Source organism: Muscardinus avellanarius, assembly GCF_963383645.1.
Source record: "Muscardinus avellanarius genome assembly, chromosome: 15".
Lineage (NCBI taxonomy): Eukaryota > Metazoa > Chordata > Mammalia > Rodentia > Gliridae > Muscardinus > Muscardinus avellanarius.
The window spans coordinates 78,809,584-78,833,454 of NC_137801.1; the positions used below are offsets into that span (position 1 = coordinate 78,809,584).

Below are 23,871 nucleotides of genomic sequence, written 5' to 3' on the forward strand. Positions count from 1 at the left end.
AGGCCAGCCTCTGCAATTTAGCAAGACCCTCAACAACTTAATGAGACCCTGTTTTAATATAAAAAATGTTTTAAAGGGTTAGGGTATAGCTCAAAGGCAGAATGCCCCTGAGTTCAATCTTAATTTTTTTTTTAAAAAAAATCCCTACATCCTTAGATAACTTACAATACCTAATACAATGCAAATGTGGCACTAATGCTAGTTATTACATTGTATTGTTTAAAAAATAGCAACAAGGAAAACTATCTACAAGCTCAGTACAGATGCAACGATTGGAGACCTAAATACATTTCTGATCCAAGGTTGGCTGTATCCATGGATGCAGAACCTACAGAGGCAACTGTATGCTTTCTGTCTCTGTCTCTCTGTATCTGTCTGTCTGTCTGTCTGTCTCTCTCCCTCTCCCGCTCCCTCTCCCTCTCTGCTGCGGATCAAACCCCAGCAAGCACTCTACCACTGAGCTATACCCCAGCCCCGTACTGTTTTTTGTTCACACTGCCCCTGCCCTCCCTGGGCTCCTCTTCTCATATCTGCCTTCAGCCCTCAACACTCATAACCATCCTTTAATGACACCACCAGGTTAATCTTCCTAAAACATCATTTCATGTCCTGGCCCTCCAAAACAACTGTAGAACTGGAAGAGGGTGAGAGATAACTGCAGTCTTTTTGGGCCATTGGACAACACATAAAACAGGATGGTAACTATAGTCTTTAAGAAGAGAAGCCGGGCGTGGTGGCGCACACTTGTAATCCCAGCATTTGGGAGGCTGAGACCGGAGGATTGCGGTTCGTGAACAGCCTCAGCTAGTTAGTGAGGCCCTTGACAACTCAGTGAGACCCTGTTTCAAAATAAAGAAAAAAAAATAGGGCAGGGGACATAGCTTGGCGGTCAGATGCCCTGGGTTCCATCCCCAGACCCGCAAAAAAAAAAAAAAAAAAAAAAGAAAGAAAGAAAAGAAAAAGGAAAGAGACATACACCCCTTCACCCCAGCTTTCTTTGTTGATTTGGTGCGTTCTATTTTCCCATCATATTGGGGTATAGCGTGTCAGACAGATGCATGGACACAGTGATGGTGTCCTCTCCAGTGGTCCTTCCCTTCCCCGTGCCTGTCTTTGATATTAGAATTGGTACATTTGTCTACATCTAGCATTGTTTCTATCATTACAATCTTTATGGCTTGGTGTCCCACCCCTAACCCCCTCAGTAACTCCTCTGGAGTCTTTCCTTATCTATCTGATGTTGTTCTTATTTCTAAATATCTCTCTAGCTTCCACCTATAGAAGAAAACACATCTCCTCACTTTTTGACATTGGCTACACCTGCTTCGTATAATATTCTCAAGTTCCACTCGTTTTCCTGCAAAAAGCACGTGATGTTGTTCATCTGCGTGGCTGAGTAAAATCCCATTGTCCATTCACCCCAACTTTCCAACCAGAGGCACCCTGCTGGCCTCAGTGAGATGAGGAGGCAGAGTTTGGGATCTGAGGTTGAGTCTAGAATAATGAGTCTAGAATTTGTGGAACAGGATACCAGAGATGAAAGCGCTGCAGAGGAGAACTCCAGAGCTCAGCAGGAGAATTCTGCCACAGGTCTGTGGCCAAGACTCAGCACAACTGAGCAGAGTGTAGACGTGGGGGGATCAAAGCAGAACAGAACTCAGCAGTACCACAGGACTGGAAAGTTCTAAAGTACTGGTAGAGCCAGAGTGGAGAGACCTCATGGAGCACTTTGGGCATTCAACTGAGACCCCAGAAAGCCCAGGCCACAGGAAGAAGGATTATACCTTCAGACGAAAGGCAGCAACCTAAATAGACCAGCCCAGACTGACAAGTTCAAGAAGATCTTCCAATAACTTGACATCTGCCAGGGTAAAACTCAGGAGTCTCTTCAACAGATCATTATAATACCTTGTATACAAGAAGGTTCCCCACAACATATCATTATAATATGTTGTATATAGGAAAGTATTACAAGACATATGAAAAAGTAGGAAATTGTGATCTATAATGCCCCCCCAAAAGTAGTTGGTAGAAACAGACTCCAAGATCAAGTTAGATGTTGGAATTTATAAAATACTTGCAGAGAGCTAAGATGCGCAAAGACTTAAAGGAAAGTAAAACATTGAGTGAACATGTCAAGAATCTCAGCAAAAGAAGTGAATATATATATATATATATTCACTTTTATATATATTTATAATTATATATAATTTATATATGTATATATTTTAATATTTTATATATATAATCTGAATATATATAAAAATCTGAAAAGTATGATATCTGAAATGAAAATTCACCAGTAGAGCCTAACAACATATTAGAAAGTGTAGAAGAAAGAATCAGTGAACTGAAGTGAGAGCAATCAGAATTATCCAAAGAGAGATTTTTAAAAATTTTTATCATGCACTTCCATTGCTTCCAAACAGCCTGTCTCCTACTTTGTGTACTTAACGAAAGCAAAATGCTGATACTCAAGGGCTTTTGCAATCTACCTTCCATCTTTCTCCCAGTACCCTTAGCATGGGGCCCACGCGGAGCACTCTCAGGTGTGTGTCATCTCAGCCGCTGTTAGCTCACGTGGAGCTGCCCTGCCTACAGGTGTGGGGATGTCTGAGAAGCTGTGACAAGGTGAGGGAGGCTGGGATGTCAGGTTGAGACGTCAGGTGGTACCCAGGCTGGGTGTGTGCCTGGCTGGTTCTCAGAGCCTCCAGGATGCACTGGGGTGTGTTTCGCCAGTGCGGTGGAGGACTGCCAGGAGGAGGGGCCCGTGTGTCCTCAAAGACACCGAGCTCCTGGCAGGGCTCCCAGAGGATCCACGCTCTCCTTGCCTATGCGGAGAAACAAAGGGCTATTTTGGTTGAATTGTCTTTTCTATAGAGGAAGACTCAGAGGAAGCAGAAGGGAGCCAGTGTTCTTGTTAGAGAGGGGACCTGCCCCAAGCAACCACCCTTCTACTGCCTGTCTACGAATATGACAGCCTCAGCCTCACTAAGTGGAATTATACCGTGATTGGACTTACATCACTCGGCATACTGTCCCCAGTTCACCCACGTGGTAGTGTGTATCAGGATTTCCTTCCTTTTTAAGGCTTTTGAATAATACACCATTTTTTTTGCATAGAATACATTTTTTAAAGAAATATACCTACAAAAGTTTTTGAGCATTAGCTGTAGTGTGTATGTGTACGGAAGGGTACTATGGATTGTACCCAAGGGCGTTCTATTTCTGAGCTACATCCCCAGCCCCATTCTTATTTTCTCTTTTAAAACAAGGTCTCGCTAAGTTGCTAATGGTCTTGCTAAGTTGCTGAGGCTGGCTTTGAACTGGAGACTCTCCTGTCTCAGCCTCCTAAGCACTGTGATTACAAGCGTATGCCAACTATCAATCCCAGCTATCTGTATTCTTATTTTCCAATCATTTCCAATTCTTTTCCTTGGCATCTTGGAGGTTGGCGTTAAACACTATGGCAGTACCAATCATACATAGCTCAGTCTTTCTGCCAAAACTCAACCTGACTTCTCTTTAGGCTCCTTCTAGGATTTTAATAAATTAACAGGTCACAAGGCTTGAATTAACAGGTCTCAGGGCTTTATATTTTTTTTAAGTTTAATTTAATTTTAGTTCCAGCAGAGTCCAGTTCCAAATACTTTGGCATCATTGAGGGCTCTTAGCTTGGGAATAAATGAACGCTGCCATTTCAACTGCTAGGGGACTGAAATACTTAATGAAACACCTAATAAAAAGCATTTTTAAATGCCCCGTGCATGGGGATCATTGGCACCACATCCCCTTAGCCCTTGGAATAAACAGAGCATCACAGGAGGGAGGGATCAGACACACACACACCGTGCTTGGTTGGACCATGTGTCCAGGCAGGACCCTCACTCACAGGGCGTCACTGGGAGGCGGCCCTGCGTGCGCTCAGCCACAACCCCTAGCATCTTCAAGCCCCCATACCAGACAGCATGGTGCAAACATTCAAAACCACCAAACTGGCCGGGCGTGGTGGCGCGCGCTTGTAATCCCCGCTCTTGGAAGGCGGAGACAGGAGGATCGCGCAGGTTTGAAGCCAGCCGTGCTGGCTTAAGAGACCCTGTTTCTAAATAAAAAAGTATAAAATAGGTCTGGGAGTGTAGCCCAGAGGTAGAAGGGCTTCCAGGAACCCCAGTACCACCAAAAAAAAAAAAAAAAAAAGACAAAACCACTAAACTGGGTATAATACAGTGATCATGAAAAGCTTGTCCCTACTGTGCGACCATCCCAGCTTTGATTAAGCGGGGAGACCATGAACCTTCTGTTCAGGTCACCTCCCAGGTCATCAGCAACTCAAGCCGGGACCTCGTGGTGAGTTTCGGGTCAGGAGCTTCACCCTGTAGTTCAGCCGCCTGGCTAGGCCTCTCACCTGAACTCTGGGGGACCCGGGAGCGCCTGCTCTGTGCCACATGGGTAGCAAATTAATCAAATATTCAATTCCTAGATTTAAGTGAACCCTAGGATTTTAGTAATTAACAGGTCACAAGGTCGGAACACTGAAACCATCTTCCTGATCTAGACACGCTGGGCTGGGCTTCACAATATTGTCCTGCTCCTCCATCCACCACACACACACACACACACACACACACACACACACACCCTCGAACTTAGCACAGCATAGATTAGTAGGTCCACTGAGGACAGGAATGTTCCAAACCCTTGCCGCAGCAGGAACAAGTTTGCTTTTGAAGGAACCCTATCACAATCCAGAACATTCTGTCACACCACCATCAATAAGAGCCCCATTAAGCCAGACGTGGTGGCGCACGCTTGTAATCCCCGCACTTGGGAGGTGGAGACAGGAGGATTGTGCTGGTTCGGAGCCAGCCTCGCTGGCTTAAGAGACCCTGTTTCCAAACAAAATATAAAATAGGTCTGGGAGTGTAGCCTGGAGAAGGGTTCCATCCCCAGTACCATAGGAAAAAAAAAAAAAAAAAGCCGGGCGTGGTGGCGCACGCTTGTAATCCCCATGCTTGGGAGGCAGAGACAGGAGGATCGCGCAGGTTCGAAGCCAGCCGCGCATGCTGGCTTAGGAGACCCTGTTTCTAAATAAAAATGTAAAAATAGGTCTGCGAGTATAGCCAGAGGTAGAAGGGCTTCCAGGAACCCCAGTACCACCTAAAAAAAAAAAACCAGAGGCAACAATGTCAGCCCCACCCAGTACTGTCCTAGTCAGGCTATTTTAAGTTTTCTGAAAGAAAACTCCACTCTTCCAAACAGAGCTGCATTTGCTCCTGTGTTAATAGACCATGATTGCATGAACACACAGCATGTCAAGCTATTCACGTGCTGAAAAGTTTGAAATAAGCCCGGCATGGTAGCGCATGTTTATAATCCCAGTACTTGGGAGGCTGAGACAGGAAGATCGCAGGTTCGCAGCCAGCCTCCACGAGTAGTGAGGCCCTCCTCAACCTAGTGAGACCCTGTTTCAAAGGAAAGAATAAGTCAGGCATGGTGGATCACACTTGTAATCCCAGCATTGGGAGGCAGAGACCGGAGAATCGAGGTTCGCGGACAGCCTCAGCTACTTAGTGAGGCCCTTTGCAATTCAGTGAGACCCAATATCAAAAATAAAAAGACTAAAAAATAGGGCTGGGGGTATAGCTTGGAGGCAGAATGCCCCTGGGTTCCATCCCCAGTACAAAAAAAAAAAAAAAAAAAAAACAGGAAAAGAAGAGAAAAAGAAAAGAAAAGAAAGAGAATAAAAAATCAGGCTGGGATAGAGCTTGGAGGTAGGATGTCTTTGGGTTCCATCCCTAGTGCCACAAAAGGGAGGAAGGAAGGAAGGAAGGAAGGAAGGAAGGAAGGAAGAAAGAAAGAAAGAAAGAAAGAAAGAAAGAAAGAAAGAAAGTCGGCCTGGGGGTAAAGCTCGGAGGTAGAATGCCCCTGGGTTCAATCACACACACACACACACACACACACACACACACACACACACACCCTGTGCAGGCAGTGAAACCTGGCTCTCACTTGAGAGGTAAGGTCAGTGGGGCCCAGGGGGCAGAAATGAGTCTTATGGGGTCACGCGCTCAGGACGCTGCCTCGTCCGTGACTCTAGTCTGTGTTCACTGGCCCCGCGTTGCGCGCCTGGCCTGGACCATGACGGCCCGCTGGGTCTGCCTCCCACAGCTGAATCACAGACACCAGCATTTAACAAAGACAGCCGCGCTGTTATCCAGCACACCAGGCCAACAAAAATATGCCACTGCCTTTTTATAAAAAGATTTTTTTTTTGTTCTAATTGGCACATAATGATTCTACATAGTTATGGGGCACAGCGTCCCACTTCAATACATGTATACAGTGTGTAATGATCAGATCAGGGTAATTCACCTATCTATCATATCAAAGGCTTATCAATTCTTTGTGTTGAGAACATTTAACTGCTAGTTATTTCTAAATATTTAATTAGTTGTTGTTAACCAGAGTTACCCGACTCTGCCATGGAACATTCAGAGCTCTTTCTCCCGTCCCACTGCACACCCGAAGGCCCGTCTTTGCTCTGGATATTTTTGTTCAATAATCAAGGTTGAGATCAGAAACGATCTTCCCAAACCCGCGGTGACTGGCGTGCGCGTCGGTGGCCGCGGATCATTGAGGCCTGCAGCTGCCTGTCTCAGCAAGAACCATCCTCCCCCTGCTCCGTTGCTTTTTCTCAAAAGCGTATTTAAGACGTCAGCTCCTCTACTGGGAAGAAAGGCTCAGGTAGGCAGAGGATCGCAGAGTCTTAGCCGCTCAGCCAACCTCCCGTGAGGGCATCATTTAGCTGCGTGAATCATGCATTAAGCAAGGAACCCCACTGGTGCCCGAGCTCCGAGCTCTGAGGGACATAAACAGCTCCTGGGTTCTCCCACAGTCCAGAAGACACCCAGGGCAGCTCTGTGGGGCGTCCTAGCCACACCCCAAGGTGCCTGGCCCCTCCAAGGCCTTCCCACTACGTGCTTGAAAAGAGACCGCTCTTTCAAACCGGTTGAACAAGACTCTGAGTTTGACAGGAAGGAGCCAAATTTACGAGTTCTTTGCTTCATGCTGGGACTCGAATTTAAGGGAAGAAAAAAAAAATTCTCTGTGAAAGGGATATTTCATGGTTATTTATAGCTCTACACTATCCAGGTCACCTGTCTAATCGAACGGCATCAGGGTATCCGGCATCCATGCCGGGCGAGGTGGGAGGGAGGGAGGGTCTAATCCCAGAATCAAGAGCAGGGCAACCTGCCATCGACTTGTGAACAAATAAACATCAGAAATCTACCCACTCAGACCTTAAAAAACGGGGCACCGGAGAGGCTTTGCAGTGTTCAGTGTTCCCAGCGCGCCGGAGGTGCTCCTTTGCTGGCTCAACCCTGGGCCCCCCAACCCCTAGCCTTTCTCTGCGTGCAGCTCTGGAATCCCCACCCCTGAGGCTGCACAGAAAGGCAGAAAGCCCAGCAGACCCGGGGTCGTGCCTCGGTTCTCCCACCTGTCTGCGTGACCCCAGGCAGGTCACTCAACCTCTCTGAGCCTCCGTGATCCCCCACGGGTTGAATGGGCAGCAGGAGCGCTTCCCTGGTGCGGTTCGGGGGTTGAATGGGAGGTCTGGCGCTGGGGAGGCCTTGCACGGATACTCTCAGCAGGCTGAGGGACCATGCACCTGCCCACAGCAAACACACCTGCAGCCTCCACTCTACACATAGGCGCCCAAAGAAATCCAGGCATGTTCTGCGTCACACAGAAGACGTATGCAAGTCTGCTGCTTCCCCAGCTGGCAGGGAGGGAACCATTAAGAGGACTGGTCTCTCCTTCCAGCAGTTTTGACGACCATGATATTATAAGCCCACACCCCCATGCAGCGGCCGCTTCCCAACCTCCCTGGATGCGCAGGTTCATTCTGAGCCTTGATGTCTTCCAGCTTGCCCTGGTGACCAGAGGGAAGCCACTGTCCATAAGTGCTGGCCCCCAGGAGGGTCCTTCACACACTTAGACAAAAGCCAGAGACTGTCCCTTTGGGAATCTACCTCAAATAGAAGGTCAAGACAGCCCCAGGTCCTTGAAACAACTGGAGCCATTTATTTATTTATTTATTTATTATTCATTTATTTTTGTGGTACTGGGGTTCCTGGAAGCCCTTCTACCTCCGGGCTACACTCCCAGACCTATTTTATATTTTTATTTGGAAACAGGGTCTCTTAAGCCAGCACAGCTGGCTTCGAACCTGCACAATCCTCCTGTCTCTGCCTCCCAAGAGCGGGGATTACAAGCGTGCGCCACCACGCCTGGCAGAGCCTTTTTATTTTTTTTGTGGTACTGGGTTCCTGGAAACCCTTCTACCTCCGGGCTACACTCCCAGTACCTATTTTTATACTCTTTTTATTTGGAAACAGGGTTTCCTTAGCCAGCACGTGCGGCTGGCTTCGAACCTGCGCGATCCTCCTGTCTCTGCCTCCCAAGCACGGGGATTACAAGCGTGAGCCACCACGCCCGGCCTGAGCCATTTTTAAAATGTTATCTTAGGCCGGGTGTGGTGGCGCACGCTTGTAATCCCCGCGCTTGGGAGGCGGAGACAGGAGGATCGTGCAGGTTCGAAGCCAGCCGCGCGCGCTGGCTTAGGAGACCCTGTTTCCAAATAAAAATGTAAAAATAGGTCTGGGAGTGTAGCCTGGAGGTAGAAGGGCTTCCAGGAACCCCAGTACCACAAAAAAAAAATGTTATCTTAGCAGAAAGAAGTTGATAGGGCAAATGGGTGAACACTGTGGTTTATTAGTAGGATGGAGTACTATTCAGCCGCAAAAAGAAATAAGCCACGAAATCCCAAAACCTGGATGACCCATGGATATCGTGCTCGGTCAAAGAAGCCAGCTGCACAAGTCCACTTGTACAAAGATCTAGAATGGGCAAAATCTGTTTTCATCTATAATGACCAAAACAGGACTTTGGGGAGGGGGGAAATGGCAAAAGATACAAGAAGAAATCAAATGCAGGACGTGGTGGTGCATGCCTATAATCCCTGAACCTGGGAGGCTGGGACAGGAGGACCACAGATTCGGGGCTAGCCTCAGCAACTTAGTGAGACCCTGCTTCAAATTAAAAAATAATGTAGGGCTGAGGGGTGTAGCTAAGAAGTAGAATACTTGTGGGTTCAATCCCCAATACCACAAAGGAGGAGGAGGAGGAGGAGGAGGAGGAGGAGGAGGAGGAGGAGGAGGAGGAGGAGGAAGAGGAGGAGGAGGAGGAGGAGGAGGAGGAGGAGGAGGAAAGGAAGGAAGGAAGGAAGGAAGGAAGGAAGGAAGGAAGGAAGGAAGGAAGGAAAAAGAAGAAATAGAGATGGGGGATATTCTATTCAAAATTATGCTCAAGCTACACGGGTATGCATGGTCAAAGTCGTTGACCTGAACACTGGAAATGCATGAGTCTTACTATGAAATAATTACATCTCAATAAAGCTGATTATTCTTTAATTTTAGTCTTAGTCCTGAGATTATAGAAACATGTGCATCAATCAGAACAATGAACCCCCAGGTCCCTGGGAGGCACACGCACTCTGAGAACACGCTCCTGCCATTCTGCGCTGCCTCAGGCTGGACAGGCCCACCCTTATCTGACCCTCTGCTCTGAGCCACAGTGGCATGAAATTTTTGGTGTGGAAGCTGGAAGGGAATCCAGCTGCCTCTTGGAGGCCCAGGTGCAGCCCCAGAGAGAGGGCTGCCCAGAGGGCAGAGGCCACCCACGCTTCCCCTCCACAGAGAGCTCCTCTTCTCCCCAGACTCCAGTGACTTCAAAGGGGCAGCCAGCAGTGCAGGAGAGGGTGGGAGGGCTGCCCTCGCTGCACTCCATGTGCCCCCACTCCGCCCTCCCCTCTGAGGGCTGCCGTCTCCCAGACCTCCACCACCACCCATGTGGGAGATGACTAAATTACCCACAATAACCATCCTCAGAGGCCCAGCAAGCCCTCAGAGGGCCCCTTGGGCAAGTAATCACAGCAATGATTTTTAGAGACAACTTGCTTGCTAACCTGTTGCTCCTGGTGCCAATAATTGGTGTATCTTCTTCAACTTCTGTTACTTAGAAGATATTGTCTCTTCCAAATCAGTGTGTCTTCCACTTTAGTGGACCTGGTGTGGGATTCTGGGGTCTTTGCCGGAGCCAGCCGGCAAAAGTACGGGTTCTAAAGAGAGGTGTGAGGATGAAGATTTAACTCTAAGAATTTGATTCTCAGAATATTTAATTTATTCTAATGTGGGCGGGCCGCCTGCCTACTATCTCTACTGGCCCACCCCTGCTCCTGGGTCAATATTTCCTACTGGTCGAAAACTACTTCTGGGTCAGTATTCTCTATTGTGCCAACACTGGGTTTGTTTTTCCAGAGGTATTTATACAGTAACAGGTCAATCAACATCCTCGTGCTACCACTACCAGAATACAATAAAGACCAATCCAAAGCACATATATTACAGATAGGTTAATCAGTACCCTTGTGCCATCAGCATCCGATCCTCTCCCAGATCTTTTACTTTGAACTTTCCAGGACCCCAAACCTTGTTGACTCTGGGCGAAGGACAGTCAGCTGAATCAGAAATGTTAATTTAGGGGAAAGCCTTAATGGCTCCCCACAAGTCTTAAAGTAACTGCAAGTGTACCCTTGTTCTGTTGAGCAGAATAGATAGGACAGAGGCCGTTCCTGCAGCCAGCCTCGTCTCCATCACACACGCCAGTGTTCCAAGGCACCAACCTCCCGTTCTCTAGTGGAATCTGCACCCAAGGGCTGGACTTGAGTTAACAGGGTGGACTGACAATCTTGCTTTACAAATATCTCTGAGCCGGTAAAATAAAAAACTAAAAAGAAGAGTAGAGGGAGGACCAACACAGTATTTCATTGGGACACAGTCTAGGAGATAAGTCATTTGTTCTCACCTTCAAGCAGAGGCCAGATGAGTGACGTTAGCGAGGATGCCCTGTGCCCTCCTGTGACCACACAGGACATGCCAGCCTTGGCCCCTCCCCCTTTCTCTACCTTCCTGTGACTCCTGGCTAACTACTGGCCATCCTCCCCTTCTCAGGGTCTGGAGCAGTCTTTCTGATCTCCCGGAGTGGGTCGTGTCTCCCCTACACATTCCTTTACTGTGCCTAGCATTCTTCCCCTCTCGGTGTTTACCTCACTGTGCTGTGATGGCCTCTCTCGTGGCATCCACTAAGTTGTGAGAAATCCCCAGGGCAAAGATAGGGAGATTTTCTTGTTGTTCAGCTTGGTCTGGAGTGTGGTCAGTAAAAATTGCATGGATGGGGGTGTAGGTTGGTGGCTGGCTAGCTGGATAAATGTAGAGATAGCTAGAAAGATGGATGGATGGATGGATGGAAGGAAGGATGGATGGATGGATGGATGGATGGATGGATGGATGGATGGATCACTAAGTGGATAGACATCCAGAAAGACAAGCGGACAGACTGATGGCTAAATGGATAGATAGAGAAATGGAAAATGAATGGAAGGGTGGGTTAGTGGACAAATGAAGGATGGAGAGACGGGATGCACATGAAAGTGTTAGAGAGGTGACTATTGTGTGTCAATAAAATTTCATGTAAATACATTTATATAAGAACTCTAAAAATAAAACTTGCATTTTGTGACTCGGAGCGAGGCCTTTCAGTTACAGTCACTCCCCCAAGTTCATGCCCAAAGAGCTGCTCTTGGGTTTTGATAAGACAGTAAAACAGGGGTTGTTTTCAAAGCTTCGCCTGGCCCCTCACTTCTACAAGAATCCTCTCAGCTCTGAGGCCTCAAATGAAACTGCGAGCACACATTTTATATCAGGAAATTTGGCTAATGATAACTGCTCTCCATCTTAACCGCTGGATGGATATTGGCCAGCCACATGGCTGTGGGGAGCAAGTACGTCTTCAAGACAGTGGCGGCAGCTAAATGCTGGAAAGAGCCCTCCTCCTCCAGCTCGCTGCCCATTGCCCCACCTGGCCTGCAGCTCTGGGGAAATTCGCCAAAGCTCTATTCTGCTTGCATCGGGCAGCACAACAGGTACCAACTAAATGTCTCAGGATGAACGCTCCTGACTGCTCTTTCTCCAATCCATGGCACCACGGGCTGACACCATCAGCAAAACTGGAGTCCTACAAAGAGTAAACCCTTTTTATAGATTCCCAGAGTAGGAGACAGTGCCCCCAGGCGGAACACTGAACTGATCCAGGAGGGCAGTAGTAGTGAAATTGGAGAACATCAAATAAAAAATAAAGAACTGGTGGAGCTGCCCAAGGAGACACAAGTAATTTTTTTTTTTCCTGAAAAGGGTGCAGTACACTAATAATTTGGGAATCTCCTCAGGGTGCTTCCAGGTGGCACCGGAACAAAATGTCCCCAGTAAGGCCAGGCATGGTGGTGCGCGCCTGTAATCCCAGTACGTGGGAGGTTGAGACAGGAGGATCATAGGTTTGAGGACAGCCTCAGCAAGGAGTGAGACTGTCATCAACCTAGTGAGACCCTGTTTCCAAATAAGAAGTAAAATCAGGCTGGAGGTGTAGCTCAAAGTTAGAATGCTTCTGGATTCATTTCTCAGTGCCACATACACACAAAGAAAAAAAACCACAAAGTGTCCCCAGTAGAGAAGGGAAAGGTTTAGACTGTCATCAACCTAGTGAGACCCTGTTTCCAAATAAGAAATAAAGTCAGGCTGGGGGTAAAGCTCAAAGGTAGAATGCTTCTGAATTCATTTCTCAGTGCCACATACACACAAAGAAAAAAAACCACAAAGTGTCCCCAGTAGAGAAGGTAAAAGTTTAACCCTAAAGAAAACATGCACGCACACACACACACACACACACACACACACACACACTCACAGTTATAGATTACATAACAATATTACAGTCAACAATGAACTATATATACAATGGTGATCCCAAAGATTCTAATAGAGCTGAACACTTGGCATCCACTAGTATAACCTGGTAGGACAGCGTGTCACTCACGTGTTGGTGGTGATGCTGGTGTGAACACACCTGCTGCCCTGCTTGAGCCCAATTATATACAGTACACCCGACTTTATAATAATAAACAGCTGTTTCTGGTTTACGTATTCACTATATCATCCTTTTCATTGTTATTTTAGAACGTGCTCCTACTAGTTACTGCTTTCAAAAGTTGACAGTAAAGCAGCCCAGTTACGCCGGGCGCGGTGGCGCACGCTTGTATTCCCCGCGCTTGGGAGGCGGAGACAGGAGGATCGCGCAGGTTCGAAGCCAGCCGCGCAGCTTAAGAGACCCTGTTTCCAAATAAAAATATAAAAATAGGTCTGGGGGTGTATCCTGGAGGTAGAAGGTTTTCCAGGAACCCCAGTGCCACAAAAATAAAAAATAATAATAAAAAAAAAAGCAGCCCCATTACGGCCACAGCAGTCTCGCACACCCTGGGTTTCCCTCGTCTTTTGATTCTGCCGTTTTCTCTCCTGCTTGATTTAATCTCGAGCTGCTTGGTCCAGCATGGCCCTAGGAGCTCCATATATGCATGAAAATATCCTGGGTGTGTACTAGGCTGCACCACCTAGGTTTATACAGAAACACTCTACGATGTTCCCACCATGGTGCCTTCCTCGGGAAATTATTAAGTGCCGTAGACCTCTATGTCCACGTGTATGTTCTGCATTTTCAAGCAGAACTGTCATCCTGAGATGCAGCCCGGGTCACTGAAGCCCTCACAGCCCTACAGCCTTTGCCATGTGCTCGCTGAATGGAGGTTTTTAAGGGAATGAAATAAAAGGACAGCCTGGCACGGTGGTGCACGCCTGTAACCCTGGTACTCGGGAGGCTGAGACGGGACAATTGCAGGTTTGAGGCCAGCCTCAGAAACTTAGGGGGACTCCAGGTCTCAGAGGGAGTGTTCTGAGATGCCAACCCATCTTCCACCACTCAGGGCAGCCTCAGGCAACACGTGAAAGGAAGCAGGAGAGTCTGACACCACGGGAATGAGCAGACACTGCGAATCAGCCCTGCCCCTGGCACACCGCCGGGCTCCAGAGCATCTAGTTTCAAAATCGAAAATAGGGCTGAGGGTGTAGCTCAGAGGTAGAATGCCCCTGGGTTCAATCTCCAGCACCAAAATAATAATCATAATTAAAATAGGACAGAATTAGAGAACAGGAAGGAGATGGGGGAGTACGGGTGAGTAATGGACCAGGAGGGGTGTGAGGGATCATATTATGTTATACGCACAGATGATTATGCCACAGTGAAACTCATTATTCTGTATAATTAATGTGCGCTAATAAAAAATAACAGGATAAGCCGGGCGTGGCGGCGCACGCTTGTCATCCCAGCATTCGGGAGGCTGAGACCGGAGGATCGTGGTTTGCGGACAGCCTCAGCTACTTAGTGAGGCCCTCTGCAACTCAGTGAGACCCGGTTTCAAAATAAAGAATAAAAAATAGGGTGGGGGGAGCACAAAGGTAGAATGCCCCTGGGTTCCATCCCCAGACCCGCAAAAAAAAAAAAATAATAATAACAGAATAGGCTATATTGGAGTATATTGCTCCCCCAAAGTATAAATGTTTCATGCAACATTGTCTTGTGTGTGTGTGGGTGTGTGTGTGCGCACGCGCGTGCATGCATACTCATGTGTGTACATGGTGGGGGGAGATACAGCTTAGAGGCCCCCCGGACTGGGTCATTCAGTTCTGCAAGTTAAGCGGCAGCCTTGTCTGCACATGGATGGGAGGGGACAATTCGGAAACAGGGGACACTTCCCTGCACGGGGGCCTGGGGATCCCCAAAATAAACTAAATGGGAGGTCAGGACTGCAAGCAACTCAGCCCCGCCTGCCCCTGGGCAGGGCTGGCCTCTCCTGCAGGTACAGACAGCGGATGCTTAAGCAAGGGGCTGCACCCATGCCCGAGCCTGACCCCACATGCCCTCTAGGAGAACTGGCCATGGTAATTTAGTTATTTTACCTTATTTTATTGAGGCAGGGTCTGGCTAAGTTGCAGAGGCTGGCCTTAAACTCCTCATCCACCTCCCTCAAGCCTCCCAGACAGTAGGATCACGTGTGTGCTCCCCCAGCAGCAGCTCGGCTGACCTGTTTGGCTTTGTATAGCTACTTATTTGTTCTGTTTTTGATTCTTTGGGTTGAAGGGGAACTCTTCAACTGAATGAGACTTTCAATGAATGTCCCTGGTTGATACCCAAGTGCGGTAGGCCCCGCCCTTCCCCTGTTTGGGTGGAGGTGGGAGGTATGCTCAGCAGTGATTAGAAGTCAGTTAAGTGAGCTGGGCACAGTGGCACACGCTTGTAATCCCAGCATTTGGGAGGCTGAGACCGGAGGATCGCAGTTCGCAGCCAGCCTCAGCTACTTAGTGAGGCCCTCCACAACTTAGTGAGACCCTGCTTCAAAATAAAGAATAAAAAACAGGGCAGGGGGTATAGCTTGGAGCAAGAATGCCCCTGGGCTCCATCCCCAGACCTGCAAAGAAAGAAAGAAAGAAAAAGAAAGGAAGGAAGGAGAAAGAAAGAAAGAAAAAGAAAGAAAGAAAGAAAGAAAGAAAGAAAGAAAGAAAGAAAGAGAGAAAGAAAGAAAGAAAGAAAGGAAGGAAGGAAGGAAGGAAGAAAAGAAAAGCCTAGAACCCGAACCATTTCATGAAGCCTGTTTGATGGTGCTCTCGGGCGAGGGAGCCCCCAGGTACCAGGTTCCTGAGCCAGGCAGCCTGCATCCAGGGCAGACCCCAGCCCCCAGCCTCCTCCGTGTGGCTGGTGACTCTGGCCAGGGGTTCCTGGGATCTCGTGGGATGCCCTTTCCCCAGCCCACCCTTAGAGCAACCAGAAGCAGGCTTTACTCCGAAGTGAAATGTCTTTATGGTCTTTTTTCTGGTCATGAAGCTCACACGTACTCTACTAAACTGCTGGTTCATTCTGAATCTTGACCACCCCCCTATTTCCTCCCAGCCAGACGGTCTCCCATCCCCGCGGATACAGAAACCTTTCTTTTCTGATTGTCACTCAGCAATGGAAGGGGCGCGGGGGGGCCCATCCTCCACCAGACCTTTGGCTAGTTCTTTGTTGCAATGACAGTAAGAGTGGTATTTTAAGACCTCTGATAAGGAAGAGAGATATTTTAAGACCATGATACACAGGAGTGATATTTTAAGTCTCTGCTTTGATTTTATGGAGCGGGGACAGGCCAGGGACAGGCATCTCCCCTGGTGATCCAGAGAGCAGGCAGCTGGACGGTGGGCCTGCTCCTAGCCCCCAGACTGCTCCACACTGGCCTCTTTCTACATATTTATGCCATGGGGGCTTCTCTTAAATGTGCATTCTCTCTGCAAAAATCTCACTGCGCAAGTCTGGGGGACCGCTCAAGGAGTTAACTCCTCAGGAGCCCCATAGGCCCCACACTACCAACTGGCCCCCTGGTCCTCTCTCTCCAACTTGATTTTTTTTTAAATAATACATAATCTTTTGGCTGCTTTTCTTCCTAATGTCTTTAGGATGTTGTAGGTACGAAGTCCAGTGTTAGGAAAAAAGAAAGGAGAGAAGGGGGGAGAAAAAAGGAAGAAAGAGAGGGAAGGAAAGATAAAGGAAGAAAAGGATTTCCCATTCCCCAAGATCTCCTCCTCCACACGGTATTTTCTTGTGTGGCATTGGGAATTAATGGCTTCGAGGATTCGAGGGAAAAACGTCTTGACCGGGGGATTTCCCAGGCCCAGCCTGGCTTCTGGTCTGAGTCAGCGGTGGATTCTAGAAGGTTCCTCACACACCCAGCCTCTCCAAGAAGGCGTCCTGTTACGCCGCTAACGAATCCAGAGTCGACCCAGGGAGCAGAGTGTGGCAACTGGAGAATTTAGATTCATATGAGGGCATCATCTCTCCTTGTATAGCCAGACTAATTGATGCTCCGATTCCTAGGCAGATGCTTTGCGTTGGAAACCCCAGCCTCCCATTCGTAAAGTGAGCACGTAACACTTCGCCTGCAAAGCGGCGAGTTAGCAGAGCAACTGGTAAAAAGCACTCGACCCCCTCCGCTGCAGCCATCCAGTCTGTGAGCAGCTGTGTGTCCTTGGGCAAGTCACTTGACCTCTCTGGCCTTCGGCTGCCCCAACTGCACAATTAATCCATTAACCCCTACATTCTCTTACTCAACACTTCAATCAATCACCCACTCAGGGTGGAAGATGGACTGGACTCTGATCCCCAAAAGTCTCCCCTGGATCCCAAGGGCCAAGACCAGCCCGGGGCACCTGTACCTAAAGCCTGTGTAAGGCTGGGATTTTGCAAACTCCGAGCCCCTTAAACAGCGGTCACCAGCCCCAGGTTTGACGACAAGCTCTGCGTGCTCTGGCCCCTTGTCCCAACAGCGCTTTGGGGGATGGTGGGGATGCTCCTGAGAACCACAGAGTCGGCCCCTTTCTTTTGGGGTGTAGCATCTCCATTGCTATCTGCCGGAAGGTTCCTCATATCCAGTGAGGCCCCAGGAAGGCGCGGGGCCCGAGGCTGGGGGCCGTGTCCAGCTGGTGCTGACGGGGTGTGTCTTCCAGGTGACCCTCCGAGAGAGCATGGCCCGCATGGGGGACTGCAAGTGGACGCCCTGGCTCCCCATCCTGGTGGTAAGTACAGCACCCTCACCCCATGATGTCTGGCATAGGAGGTTCCCATCCCGGCCACGTTCCTCAGCCTTAGCCCCCAAGCCTCAGTTTCCCCAGCTGCATGATGGGAGGGATACAGTAGCGCCTCCTTCCCAGAGTTCTTGCGGGGCTGAAATGAGTTCACACTCAGCTCAGAACACCACCCTGGGCTCAAGTGAGATGTATTCCGCTGGGGCTCCCTTTGCAGTGCTCCTGGATAGAAACAGCCCTGAGTGTTTATTGATGTTGTGCCTGGTGCCTGTGCTTCATAGCTGGGAAAGATCCAGAAAATCCTGCCCTCCAGGGCTCGTCTTGGGGTGAGCCCATGGCCAACAACGTTCAAAGACGCCCCACTGTTTAGGCGCAGGACAAAGGGTGACCTCTGAAAGAATCAATCACCGATCCTAGTTCTCGGGAGGCTGAGACACGAGGATCACAGTTCCAAGGCCAGAGAACAGCCAGAGAACAGACTCCATTTCAAAATAAAAATATAAACCAGGCGTGGTGGCTCACGCTTGTAACCCAGCAATCAATCAATCAATCAATCAATCAATAAACAAACATAAAAAATAGAGTAGGCTTGGGGCACAACTCAAGAGGAAGAACATTCCTGGGTTCAATCCCCAGTATCATATAAACATATATGTTTTTTTGCGGTACTGGGGGTGGAAGCCAGGGGCATTGTACCTCCAAGCTACACCCCCAACTCTATTTTTTAGTCTTTTTTTATTTTTAAAACAGGGTCTCACTGAGTTTTGAAGGGCCTAAGTATCTGAGGGTGTCCGCAAACCACGATCCTCCAGTCTCCTCCTCCGTATTATATAAATATCTAAAAATTAAAAGAGAATTAAAGATTGTGTGCGTGAAGAGAATCTGGAACTGCCTTATGGAGAGGGTGGGGACTGGTTTGGGCCGCAGGGGTGAGGAGGGGGTGTTTCCAGGTGGGGCATCTGCTGGGGGGCACAGGGGGGGCGCTGGCCCACTGCTGACCTCTGAGTGTTTGGGGACTGAGCGCCACCAAGCACTCAGTAATGGACACCTCGCAGACCTAGCCCCGGGCACGCCAGGGCGCTTCCTTCCCAAGCCCACCTGGGAGAAGCAGGTGTCTCAAGGAGCCCGCAGGCCCACACCAGCCCCTTTGTGACAGGCATCCCTGATGTGCTCGGCCAGAGGAGAGTACTCCAACTGCGGGGAGAATGAGTACTACAACCAGACCACAGGGCTGTGCCACCAGTGTCCCCCCTGCGGGCCGGGGGAGGAGCCCTACATGGTAAGGACCAGTGGGGGCCAGGGCCCCGGGAGGGCTAGATGGGGGGACGGCACTGCTGGATGCCCTGAGCTGGTGACCAAGCGTGATGACCTGGACAACGCTGACTGCTCAGCATCCGCCAGCGGACTTCTCTGGAGCTCTTAGTTTTTTAGAGAACCCCTTTCCTGTCCTCCCCTGATGAAGTAGCAGAGGTGGAGATGTCCCCATAACAGCATATTAATTCCTGGGCGCCACATCTCTGTCCTCTGGGCAGGCTGAGCCCCGGGGCTCCGTGAAGGGCTTCAGTACCGGCTTCTCTAGAGCTCAGAAGCAAGTTGGCTTCCAGGGCCCGAGCGCCATGGGAAGGGGAGAGCTCAGAGCTGGAACTGGGGAAATGGGGGTTGCAGTTGGGGTAAAATGGGAAGCCAGCCAGAGAAACTTCTGGAGCAGACAATGTATCGCCGCCCCGGCCCTTGGTCGGCCGCTGTGCTCACCCCCGTTCTCCCCGCTTCTCCTCCATCCCCAAGTCCTGCGGCTACGGCACCAAAGACGAGGACTACGGCTGCGTGCCGTGCCCGGCCGAGAAGTTTTCCAAAGGAGGCTACCAGATATGCCGGCGCCATAAAGACTGTGAGGGCTTCTTCAGGGCCACCGTGCTGACCCCGGGGGACATGGAGAACGACGCAGAGTGTGGGCCGTGTCTTCCCGGGTAAGTGCAGACCCGAGCAGCGAGCGGCAGAGGGTGGAGGCCCAGTGCCGGGTCCATGGGCACCGCAGACCTTGGAGCAGTGCCATCTGCCCTTGGTCTCCTCTACAGCGACAGGATAGCCAGTCCTGTCACTTGTCACAGACCCGCCAAGGTGCCATGTCCATCTCTCCTGGACATTACTGTCTTAGTCTCTTCTGACTGCCCAAAGGAAACAAACTGGTTAAATAGCAATGAGCCAGGCATGGTGGCCCACACTTGTAATCCCCGTGCTTGGGAGGCTGAGACAGGAGGATCGCACAGGTTCAAAGCCAGCCTCAGCTACTTAGTGAGGCTCTCGGTAACTCAGTGAGACCCTGTTTCCAACTAAAGTATAAAATAGGTCTGGAAGCATAGCCGGAGGTAGAAAAGCCCCTGGGTTCCACTCCTACTACCACCAAATAAATAATAAGGCGGGCGTGGTGGCGCACACCTACAATCCCAGTACTTGGGAGACAGAAGGATCTCAGGTTCAAAGCCAGCCTCAGCAACTTAGTTAGGCTATCAACAACTTAGCAAGATCCTATTTCCAAACAACAAAAAAAAAATTTAATAGGGCTAGGGGTGTAGCTGAAAGGTAGAGTGCCCCTAGGTTCAATTCTCAGAATAATAATATAATAATAATAATAATAGTAGTAGTAATAATAATAATAATAATAATAATAATAATAATAAATATAAGGCTGGGGTATAGCTGAGAGGTAGATCACTCCAGCATTCAATTCTAAGAATAAATTAATAAATAAAATAGGGCCAAGGGTATAGATCAGAGGTAGAATGCTCCTGGGTTCATCCCCAGTAACACACACACACACGTACACACACACACACACACACACACACATGATGAGACTACACACCTAAAATGCATTCTACATGAAAGTATTTTTTTTTTAATATTCTGGAGAACCCGAGGGTAAAAGCTACACTAATAAAAATGTTTGAGTCAGATGATGCCTGTAACTCCACCGCAGTTATGTTATGTAGCCAAAGTCTTCTGTGAACATGCAATTAGCCCAGCAGCACAGGAAGATGAAATCGTCCTTTTTCCAGGCAGGATGCCTTAGTAAATTCAGCCTGGGACCAGGAAAGCGAATAGGAAGCCACAGCTGTTGTTGCTGTCTCCCTCTAGTGGCCATGAAGCATAATGCACCGCCAGGGCTGCGTGGAAAAGGAGAGCCTGGTGGTTGGGGATAGGTTGATGGGGATGAAGGAGGTGATGAGGGAGGTGGTGGTGGCGGCGATGAGGGAGGTGGGTGTGATGGCAGCTGTCTTGGCATAGTGGGGTCTTGAATAGCACCCTATACTTTTATAATTTGTTCATATAGATGTCTCCCAAGATCACTGTATCTAATTAAAGGGAGGAAGAAAATAAGAAGGGTGTATCCCAAAGAAGGCATTGAAACTACCCTGTAAGAAGAGAGAAGTACAAAAATGTCAGAAAAAGCTGAGTGGGCATGGTGGTGCCTATGTGCAATCCTAGTACTTAGAAGGCTGAGACAGAAGGATCTCAGGTTTGAAGTCAGCCTCTGCAACTTAGCTAGACACTGTTTCAAAATAACAAAGGGCTGGGAGTATAGCTTGGAGGTAAAGGCCCCTGGGTTCAATCACCAGTACAAAAATAATAATAATAAATAATAAAGGTTTGCTGGGCATGGTGGCACACGTTTGTAGTCCCAGTACTTGGGAGGCTGAGACAGAAGGATCGCAGATTTGTGACCAGCCTCAGCAACTCAGGTCCTCCACAACCTAGTGAGACCCTGTTCCAAAATAAAGAATAAAAAATAGGGCTGGAGGTGTAGCTCGGAGGTAGAATGCCCCTGGGTTCAATCTCTAGTACTCCCTCCAAAAAAAAATAATAAAAGTTTTATAGCTGGGCATTTTTAATTCTATAAAAACGTTTTATAGCTGGGTAGTTTTATAGCTGGATAATTTAATTGTTGTGGTAATTAAGTTGTGTGGCTCCACCCATGGGAACGTCAGTGTTAGAAGAACCGGAGTGAGAGCATTCCCACCCCTAACAAGTGTCCATCCAGGAGCTGCCCTGGGCGACATCATGCTTGACTCTCAATGACAGAAACACTGGACAGCTAGAACCAGCCTCTGGCAACTCACATGCTTTCTAGAACTTTCTCTCGATTGGCTCGTTCATTGATGCAAACACATAGTCTGCAAAAGAAACGCGTCGCGTCCGTGGATCAAGCCTAGAAAAGCACGCACACTTGGTCACGCTGGCCGCGGAAGGAAATGAGTCCTGTTTGCAAAACCCAAATTGATTCTGAGAGCCTCCGAGTATGCACGCCCGACCTGACATTCACAGGCGAATCCAGCAGCTCCGATATTTATTTTCACGAGCCTGTTCAACTAAAAGCAACGAGGCAGGTGCTAGTGAGACGAAGGGAAGATATGGCCCCTCTCTTCTCAGCGGGGAGGGAGTCCAACAAGGACATCAGTGGCCACGGCACAGAAAGGCACACGGAGAATGTTCCAGAGGCAGAGGAAGGGCCCTTGCCTCATGGCTGGGGAGGTGGTCACAGGGCTCTTAGGTCCCTGGAGCTGGGCGGGAGGCGGGAGGCTGAGGCAGGGCGAGCTCTCTAAGTGGATGCTGAAGCCCACGTCCAAAGGGCCTGGGCTCTGATTGGATCCGAGTGGCCAGAGCGGGAGGTGCCCGTGTGAGACATGGAGACGCTGGAGCCTGGCAAGGGCCAGAGGGAAACCAGCACTGAAGACTTGGGACCTCAGCAGCAGCTGAGGCAGGTCACCCCACAGACCGCCACGCCGGGGCAGGACCACACAGGGCTGCGTGGAGCGGTCCTCTTGGCAGCAGTGAGGGAACTGGCTGAGGGGGAGACCCTCCGCTGTCCGCCTTTGACCGGCTGTGTGGCCTGTGGTACCATTTGTTCAGATGCTTAGTATGGGAGGAAGAGCGTTTGCTGAGGTGGTGAAGGTGCTGGAGGCTTGGTGTAGAATACGAGATGTCATGGGACGTCCTGACCACAGTCTCCAGCACAGATGGGGGGGCGGTGTTCAGCGCAAGATCCAGGCCATCAATGCATCAAAGGGGCTAGAACTGGTGTTCCACGGGGCTCCACGTGAGGCAGCTTCCCTGAGGGCTGGAGGATGGGTGGTTTCAGTCAAGTCCACGGACCAGACCGCCAGCTCCGGCCTGGTCAGCCCTGCGGCTGTGTGACCTCAGTCGTCTGTGGAATTGAGCTGGGACCACATTCCAGATGCTCTAAATGGGGCAGTGAGGACAGTCAGGCGTGTTGGCACACGCCTAAAATCCCACTACTTGGGAGGCTGAGACTGGACCATCGCAGGTTCAAGATCAGCCTCAACAACTTGGTGAGAGTCTCAACAACTCTGTTTCAAAATAAAAATTAAAATAGATCTAGAGGTAGAGGGTGGAGGTAGAGTGCTCCAGGGTTCAACCCTGAATACCAAACAAAACAGAGCACGGAACAGAGGGTGCGTGCGTGGAACAGTCTGTTCATTTTCACTTAGACCCACAGGACTGTCCAGCCAGAAAAGACAAGCCTGGGGACAGCTCAGTGAATGCGTGCCCCACAGTCGGTGCCAGCCTGGCACCCACAGCTGACTGTAGAGCCACGAAGACATTGTGCCTGCTCCCGGCATTTACCAGGAAGCGTCCGAGCACTGATGAAGTTGGACGATGGTGATGTCCTGAGCTCCCTACCTCTAGGAGGATCCAGGCAGATATGGAGGGCCATCTGTAGAGTTCTTAGGGAGGCGGCTCCGTGCTTTTCAAAGGCTCTTTCCAGTTCTGGAATCTCGAGCACGTCTCTCCCGGCTCTGTGGGAGCAGGAAGCCGCCCCATCCACACTTCAGCCTCAGCACCCAGGACAGAGCGAGGCGGGAGCACTGGCCGAGGAGTCACAGCTCCATGCGTGTGAAAACCACGCAGTCTATTATTCCCTATTTCTCTGCAATGTGATGGGTCGGTTTAAATCCACCCGGAGAGAAGGCCCCACTTTGCCTCCAGTCTCCAGCACCCTCTCGGGGGCTGATGCCCCCTCCTCTAAGGAGCCCCTGGCTACGGGGGGGCAGGACCCTGAAGGGCTCCCACCCCCATTACACGATCTAGGCTTAGATAATAAAATGAAGGCCTCGTGCCATGTCACAGAGGAGGGCTCCGAGGCGCTTTGGCAAGGTGGCTTTATTAGCTCGATGAAAGGCTGTTTTCATTCCCGAATCCCTGTGGTTTCTGGGCTGCAGATGCAGATTACCTG

At 49.6% G+C, this 23,871-nt stretch overlaps 1 protein-coding gene across 1 annotated transcript in view; it reads left to right on the forward strand.

Moving 5' to 3' along the window:
• Positions 1-17,558: 17,558 nt before the first annotated feature.
• The window catches only part of EDAR (ectodysplasin A receptor), a gene marked incomplete at both ends in the record, with an annotated part of 29,182 nt that continues 22,869 nt past the window's right edge, over positions 17,559-23,871 (forward strand). Inside the window, 3 exons of the mRNA XM_080711126.1 lie at positions 17,559-17,609; positions 18,775-18,897; positions 19,404-19,585. Of these exons, the coding sequence (XP_080567252.1) occupies positions 17,559-17,609; positions 18,775-18,897; positions 19,404-19,585 (356 nt within the window). The remainder of the gene's footprint in view (positions 17,610-18,774; positions 18,898-19,403; positions 19,586-23,871) is intronic.